The following is an 8,513-nucleotide window of genomic DNA, read 5'->3' as shown; positions in this document are numbered from 1 at the left end:
TGCCAGCCCTGTGACAGGCTGTCAACCTCTCCAGGGTGTACCCCACCTCGCGCGCACACGGACTTACAGGTGCAGCCTCACCCCCGGGAACATGGCGACCGCGGTGACGTGTCGCCTTTTACTTATGCAGTGGCAGAGCGTGACGTCGGCGCTGCCAGCGTGGAATGCGTCAGTCCAGGAAGTAAACTGTCTGTGTCTACCTGCGGAAAACAAAAAGGTGAGAGCAGTAAATGCGTGTCAAATTCAACATTTGATCGCGCATTTTCCAAGCCTTCTGAAAGGACACCGTAACGTGCCCAGCCACAGTAGACACGGCTAGTTTGTCGTTGTGTGCAGTGAAGGTAAGTGCAGTGACAGAGCACGGTCATCTGTGTGTCTGTCACTAGCTAGCCCTCTGCTCTTTCCTGCTTCTGTAAGTTATAATCTGCCGGTTGTAGTGAACCGTGTATTTTTCAGCTTTCCCGTCATCAGTAATGTGTCTGCTGAAGGAAAGATAGCCAATTATGTGGGCTTCTGTCTGATTAGGAGTAGAAAAAAAACTTGGACTGCGGGTCATTAACAGGATCCTCCTCCATAAAGTGCTTCCTACATAGCCTAGCCTAGCCTACATGAAGATATGCAGTCAACGCATGTCAGCACGCATTACTGCAATTAATGTCAGATATCTGATAGCATACTTAACCCTTCATGCATTTTAGTTTTGGTACATTGCAATATCTATCATAATAATAAAATAAATAACAATACAAATTTATTTGTATACAACGTCTGAAAAACAGATTTGTAAACAAAGTGGAAGATGAAATGGTAATTAAACAGTGATGAAATAAATACTGTTTATGTAATACATATATATATACATACATATGAGTGGTGTGTGTGTCGTCCCTGAGGTTGAGGGTCCTCTAGGACTTTGATGCTTCAGCGCAGTAAGTTTAAATGATTTGTTTTTCCCATCACAGTTATTGATAAATAAAAACTACTGAATTGCTATTATATTGAATTACTGAGAGAAATTAGATTTGAACTCTTGTGTGGTAGTTCATAATATAATTGTGCTCTTATTTTGGTTCTGTATTTTACTATCTCAACTTGTATTTTCTTCTTTTAGAGCCCTCATTACAATCAAATGTCACAGTTTTCTGAACTTAGAGAAAATTGTCAAAAACGTAACTGTGCAGAAAGTACTCGATTCATTCATTTTATGTTAAGGTTATAATAATGTATGGTGGTAACTTGTATTAGTATGGAATCTGAACATTTTGCATTACACATTTTCTCCCAGGTTTTAATTACTGTCCCCCCCAACGCTCCACCGCTGCTTCCCCCACATAGACTGGTGAATTTGCTGTATAAGGATGAGATGCAGGAGAAGAGATGTAGCAGTTTGTTTGAGCCCCATCCAGCCATTACATAGCAATACTGTATAAAAGAGATATTAGTCAAATGTGCAAATGTATTTACAGTCTGGCTGAGAGTGAACATGTCAAAGTGTCCTTGAGCAAGACGCTGAACCCCAAGTTGCTTTCAGTGGCTGTCTCATCAGTGTGTGAGTGTGGTGTGAGTGGCTGTATGGTGGCTTACTGCCATCAAGTGTGAGATTGTGTGTGAATGGGCAAATACAGTGCAAAGTGCTTTGAGTTTGCAGGATACGTAGAAAAACGCTATATAGGTTTAAGGCCATTCATTATGTAAATTTTGTGTTGTACACAGTCTTGCAGCCTTTATAATGATTCTCTTTAATTCTATCCTAGCACACATACACATTTAGAGGATGGTGGACTCCGCACTGGATCAAGTGGACAAAAATCTCACTGAAGCCATGAGGATTCTAGGAGACGAGCAGAGGTAAGTTTAGAAACTGTTGTTATTCTTGGAATTAAAAAGGCAAATCATCAAATCAAAACAAAATGTTACACTAATAACTTTGTAATGTTCCTATGACTTCAGTGAAGGTGAGGGGATTCATAGGTCTTTGACTTACACTTCTTTTTCAGACACTTTGATTATTTTGTCTATGTTACTTAAATGACTCTCCCTCCCATAATATTAGTCAGTCTTTTCACAAAAAAAGTTCCACCAAGCAAACAAGCCAAAGATGTTAGGTTGAATTGTCGGCTCGGGGCACATGAATGCAACATTAAATAATATACCAAACTGGTGCATCTTTAGATCTGTGTGTTTGTGGTGTGTATTTGTTTAGAGAGCTGGAGACAGGACCAGGGAGTCAGCATGTCAGCAGAACCAACATTCCTGGACCCCTGGAGGGGCAGTAAGACAGACAAACACGCACACGCACACATATTTACTGTCAGTTCAGGTTGACAGATGTATTTTTTTGACATAGGACAATTTGTCAGTAGTTTCCAACTTGGAGTAACATTATGTATGAACTGTGGTAATGAGTTTGAAGTTTCTCGTTTTTTGAGAAAAGCCAAGGAGCTGAAGATAATAATTTGTTTCTGTCTCTCCTGTACAGTGGTCAGGATATTACCACTATGCTGCGCTTAGTTCACAGCCTCATTGATGAAGAAGAGGAGGAAGGGGAAAAGCCCAGCATATAGTAAGTAGAATTAATCAGTGAAATAAATTAGTTTACATACGTAAGCATACTAATGTCAGCAGCTTGCACTTTGACTGTTGAAGTTGTACCATTGAATTAATTGGGGAAGTTTTTAATAAGTTAAAAGAAATCCTTTGTAACAAAGAGTTAAGCTGATGTCATTTCTGTTGTTTGTGCTGATATTAGTACTTGGTGTGAAGTTATAATTCCATCACTCCTGATGATGAAAAACACATTTTTGTAGAATACATCCCTGGTCCCTATCTAGTTGTAGACTGTCTATAAGAGACTAAGCTGCTTCTATAAAACCCAGAGGGCCTGGTTGCTAGATGAGCTGTGATATCAGTTGTGAATTAAAACTAGTATAGTTTTCCTTTACCTTAGCATCTGACTTATCAAAGAATAGGTACATTTCCATAGCATTGGGTAAGGAATTAAGGAGATCAGCTCTCCATATACAGTTCATGATAAAGCTGCCGTTTGGTATCTCCAGTAGGATGCACAATGTAGGTGAACAGGGTCATATTGCGTTGCTGGGACACAGCCTGGCAGCCTACATGTCAGAGTTGGACAGAGAGCGACTGCGGAAGCTGACCACTCGGATCGTGTCTGACACCACGCTGTGGCTCTGCAGGCTGTTTAGGTACGTATATGGCTGCTAGCAGGAGCACAGTAGCTTCTTACTATCTCAGCTATCATGGGTATTAGTTTATTGTCCTTTTGGAAATTCCTTTTGCATCTGTGGAAGATGTCAAACAAATACATTACACATGAACACAAACATAGTCTACACAACACATACAGACATCACACAATAAGCCATCATCAGTTGGCGGTTTATCAGGTACAGCTTCCTAATTCAACAGTCTGACAATAAAATCTTTCTTCATGGAGGTGACAATGTTCTCACTGTAACTGCATTAGACTAAATATTTTCACATTTCTGATTTAAAAAAAAATCAGTTTCAATTAATCAAAATTAAAATGGGTGAAAAATAAATGTTATCAGTAAAGTTTGATTTATAGTTCTGCATTGAATCTAGTGAAAGCCTATGCTGTAGACTACGCAAGTGTCCTACGCCATTGTGAGCGTTTATCCTTGTATGCTGGTGTGTTTGTGTCACCCTGCAATTACACTGCCAAAAAATGAGTTTGCAATGGTGTTTCTATACTGCTGTGTTGTATTTCTTCGCCACTTGCTAACAATGCTGATTAAAACTGAGTGGGTCATGCTGGAGTTAAAACCTCTATTGAAATTACTGCAAAGCAGATGAGAGGCATCGGAGGAGATGGTCTGTACAATTGAACCAAATGAGGAAGAACAAAGGGGATTTTCCGTGCTTGTCTGGCCACTGAGAGACATGAATGAGAAAATGCAACGCAACCAATCACAGGTGTTGTCTGTGTTGCTGTGATGTGCAGTTACACTTCTGGAGAATGGAATGCCAAAAGGTTCACATTGTGTCTGCTTAGTGACTAACCACCTGTGTCAATGCTGCAAAAAGCAGCGTCAAATATGCAGCTCTAACATAAATTGACAGCGTTCTACCTTGTGACGCCATGAGGAGCAGAATTGTTAGCAACTGGAAAAGCTAGAACCTTAGTAAATATCCCCCCGAATGCTGAGTTTGGGTGAAAACCATATTTTCTCAGATTCTGTAATTTGACCATTTATTATGTTTGTAATAACTTTGAGCAACTCCATAGATAGGTGGGGCTTGTCTAGTGTTGCTTTCTGCTTTCAGTACTCTGTCTTTAGACTTGTCTCATCCGTACCGATCTAATTTGTCTCTCAGGTATGAGAACGGTTCAGCCTACTTTCATGAGGATAGCAGGGATGGCCTAGTAAAAGTGTGTCGACTGGTCATCAATGCCCGCTATGAAGAATATGCCTCTGAGGGCTATGTAGTCCTAAGTTCCAAACAGCCAGTCATCTACCAGAGTGCCTCCAGCAGGCCAGGTCTGGGACAGCATCTGTGCAGCCAGGTAAGAGGGGTGGAAGACACACAAACACACACATAAATCATGAAGATTAAAGCTCCTGTGTGTGAAATATTAATGTGAGTATTCCTCAAGTGACGGTAAACCAGAGCTCTTGTGTACCATTTACTCTTGAATTTCAACAAATGTAAAATTATCCTTTGGGTAACTAGGAATTGTATAGGTATTGGCAGCCCAACTAGTGTATATGACCACATAAAATGTAAGACTGAGACTAATGTTCAGTATTGCATATTGTATGTCATCCAATTACACATATAATAGAAACTGATTTTAATATCACTCTGTCACTAGCTCGGCCTGCCTCTTTCTAGTTTGTGCACAGTCCCATGCAACACCATCTTTGGATCCCAACACCAAATGGTAAGAGAATACAGATGACAAACATGCGAAATTATCAGATAGTTAAAATCAAAATGTTTTTGACTCATAGCTAGTTTGTCATTGTCAGGATGTTGCCCTGTTGGACAAACTAATCAAAGAGGACATAGAAGCTGGGAAGCTCCCTTTGCTGCTGATTGCCCATGCAGGTGAAGAACAATCACCTTTCAAACTTTGCATTTCACTTTGCATTGTGCATGTGGTAATTACAGGAGTTAAATGAGGAGTTTTTTTCCTGCAGTTTAAACACATTAATTTAGACTTCAACAGGGAAAATTATATGTTGTCCCCCTCCCAGGTACCCCTGGAGCAGGCCATACAGACAAGTTGGGTCGTCTGAAGGACCTGTGTAATCAGTATAAGATGTGGCTTCACGTGGAGGGGTGGGTAAAATCTGTTAACATCTACAATAGAAAATCTTTTGGGAAGATTTTTATTACATTTTGCTTGTTGCTTGCTTAGCTTCTGAAGCACATCAACCTCAAATCTGCCTCTGTCCAAAATGCAAAAATATAGCACCTGCTGATTAACACATTGTATCTTTTTTGTTTACTCTGTACACAAATCGAAGGGTCAAAAGGACAGAATATTGTTTAATAGGGAGTCACAGTGCATGCTAGTTGCCGTGAGGTTGTCAGACAACTATCTATCCCTTGGCAAGAAAGTGGACTGCCTTGAAAATGAGATGTTTCATCTCAAGGGGTTTATCCTCATAAAAAAAGAAAGTAATATCATATCATAATATATGTAGTGAAGACTTAAAAGAATTTAATTAAAGCTATTAATTTTGTTTAATTTGAATAAACCCCTGTCAGGCATTCTTGAGATATTGTTTTTGAGAATGAGGTGGATGTGAGGTCACTGACCTTGACCTTTGTCCATTGATCACAAAAATCTCATCAGTTCATCCTTGAGTCCAAGTAGGCATGTGTGCCAAATTTGAATAGTCCCTAGAGGCGTTCCTGAGATATTGCATTCACAAGAATTGAACTATGTTCTTGGGTTGCACATCCTATTCTCGTGGTTGCAATATCCCAGGAAGGATGAGGTTTTGTTGGTCAAAGGTCACTGTGCCCCTATGTCCATCCCATTCCCCTGTACATGACTGGTTGGCAGAGGCATTTAACTACAAGACGGTAATTAGTTATTATTGCCTTAAAGCTTCCCAAAGGTGACCAGATAGCACAGAGTATGAATTGTACTCCGGGATTCCATTAATCTCTGCTTATAGTAATAATGTCAGAACATGAATGTAAAATATTCTGTGAATTAGCTTTTGTAATATTTATTACTGTAGTTTTTTTAGGCATGAGTCTGGCAACTGAAGTGTCACCACTACTTTAATGTTTATTTCTTATGCTATCATGTTTTCTTCTTCAGGGTCAACCTGGCAACCCTGGCACTGGGTCAGAGCACTTCTGCTGCTATCACGGTAATCTCAAATTAAAATGCTCTTGTCCACTTATCTTTTTTCCTTAAATGAACTAGTCACAACTGGTAGAGGTATGTAAAAGGCTTTTTTGAATGGGTCACAGGTTGAAACGATTGAGAAACGCCGTCTTAGATTACTCTAAATTGTATTACTTTATAGTACGTTTTGTGTAATAATAATAATAACATTATTAAAAATAATCATAAATAAAAGAGGCAGACGTTTAGAGGATTTGATACAAACACATGCAAAATAATTTACAACCCCAATTCCAAGGTAGTTGGGATGTTATGTAAATTGTAAATGAAAACTGAATGAAATGAAATCAATTTAAGCTTAGATTTAATTGAAAATAGTACAAAGACAACATATCAAATGTTGTAAAAGCAGTCTGCTCATTTTAATCATGCCAGCAACACATTTCGGAAGTGAAGTGACCAGTTGTTTGTTTTGAAAGCAGAATGTTTTTTTGTTTCTGCTTGATATAGGATTTCAGCTGCTCAACAGTTTGGGGTCCGCCTTTGTCATATTTCTCACTTCATAATGCACCAAATATTTTCAATGGGTGACAGGTCTGGACTGCAGGGAGGCCAGTTTAGCACTTGGACTCTTGTTATGGAGCCATGCTGTTGTTATACGTGCAGAATGTGGTTTGGTGTTGTCTTGCTGAAATAAACAAGGCCTTCACTGAAAAACGTCATCATCTGTACAGCAGCACATCTTGTTCTGGAACCTGTATATACAGTATAATTCAAAATTCTTGTCTATGCACATTCAACGTGTGTTTTTTTCCCCAAATTTACCATTAAGTCCCACCAAGTAGTGGAAACATTATTCCCCTTCAAGTAGCATAAAGGTTGGTAAATCCATCTGGTGGTCGCTGTGTCTTCCCCCACACGACCACATACTGTCCCAAATTAGTAAAATTAATTCCAACAGGTAGGATAGCACTGACAATAACATCATGGGTCCTTAATGCGCTTGTTAACCCACATCACATCACATACAGCAGACACACTGGCCTCAAGCAGTCAAAACAAACAGGTACTGTGCTCCAGGGGAATCCAGTGTTGATGAGCTGATCATTCACTGCCGTGGGGGGCTTCACTGGCCAGCTGATCATAGGTTAGATGTGGTCAGTTAAAACAGTGAGTCCCTGTACATGACCATTCCCAGACATGCAGTAACCTCAGGCCCTGTATTTTTCTCCACATCCTCTGGTCACAGTGCAGCAGCATACTAGAACATACATACACCTCATTTTTTGAGCTTTAGGTCACATATAAGATTATTCACCATTGTAAACTGAACATTAGATATCTTGATTTTATACTGTTACCAACTGAGTATGGGTTAAAATGAGTTTTCAAAGCATGTCATTCTGTGTTTATTTACAGTTTGCACAGCACCCCAACTTTTTTGCAGCTGGGGTTGTAACAACGTCAAATTAGCAGAAGGCTGCAGCACTGGTTTAAATGATCAGAAATTAAATACGTGGTCTTTTCTTCTAAGATCATAATATTAACATTATCATCTTTTTATCACAAAAACATCTGTCTTAAAACAACAGTAAACACCGTGAATGAGCCAATTTTAAGTTGCTGAGATGATTCTTATCAAGTCAGATCAACCTAGAAAAATATTTTTTCCGCATTGTTTTTTTTCTTGCAGTGTCAAAAACATAAACAAACCAATAATTAGTGTTGACTAATAAATGATTGAATTAGTAAAAAATGTATGGTGGTCATGGTGGACAGTCTGACAAGCGTGTTAATTCAGTCGCCAATGCAGTATTTGAGAAAACTGGGAACGTTCCACTTGTTTTTAATCATTATGTTCCAACCACAGTGACATTGCTCCCTCTGTGGATCAGATGCTAAAAAATCACACGAGCATTTTGGATCCTCCTGTAACATTTCTTCGATATTTTCGATAAAACTATAACAGACCATTTGTATTGTGGGGGACCCAAACCTGTTACTTTTACAAATGTATGTAGCCAAAAATGCTCTTTTCCATGCTTGAACACTCTTAAAATCACATCTGCTCAGTGTAAAAACCTAGGAGAGAGAGAGAGAGTTGGTGGATGTGAAAAACAGCCATCTAGTATTAAACCTCATGTTTTTGATGACAGAA

General features: G+C 39.3%; 1 protein-coding gene across 1 annotated transcript in view; it reads left to right on the top strand.

The window, feature by feature from the left end:
• Window positions 1-106: 106 nt before the first annotated feature.
• The window catches only part of pdxdc1 (pyridoxal-dependent decarboxylase domain containing 1), a 24,492-nt gene continuing 16,085 nt past the window's right edge, over window positions 107-8,513 (top strand). The window contains exons 1-10 of the mRNA XM_020608223.1: window positions 107-217; window positions 1,755-1,848; window positions 2,204-2,272; window positions 2,480-2,563; window positions 3,057-3,206; window positions 4,360-4,549; window positions 4,859-4,927; window positions 5,016-5,094; window positions 5,244-5,328; window positions 6,326-6,377. Of these exons, the coding sequence (XP_020463879.1) occupies window positions 1,775-1,848; window positions 2,204-2,272; window positions 2,480-2,563; window positions 3,057-3,206; window positions 4,360-4,549; window positions 4,859-4,927; window positions 5,016-5,094; window positions 5,244-5,328; window positions 6,326-6,377 (852 nt within the window). The 5' untranslated portion in view covers window positions 107-217; window positions 1,755-1,774. The remainder of the gene's footprint in view (window positions 218-1,754; window positions 1,849-2,203; window positions 2,273-2,479; window positions 2,564-3,056; window positions 3,207-4,359; window positions 4,550-4,858; window positions 4,928-5,015; window positions 5,095-5,243; window positions 5,329-6,325; window positions 6,378-8,513) is intronic.

This window comes from Monopterus albus, unplaced genomic scaffold, assembly GCF_001952655.1.
Source record: "Monopterus albus unplaced genomic scaffold, M_albus_1.0 scaffold92.1, whole genome shotgun sequence".
Classification (NCBI taxonomy): domain Eukaryota; kingdom Metazoa; phylum Chordata; class Actinopteri; order Synbranchiformes; family Synbranchidae; genus Monopterus; species Monopterus albus.
The sequence above is the reverse complement of the archived record's forward strand: the minus strand, read 5'-3'. Positions and strand labels throughout refer to the sequence as shown.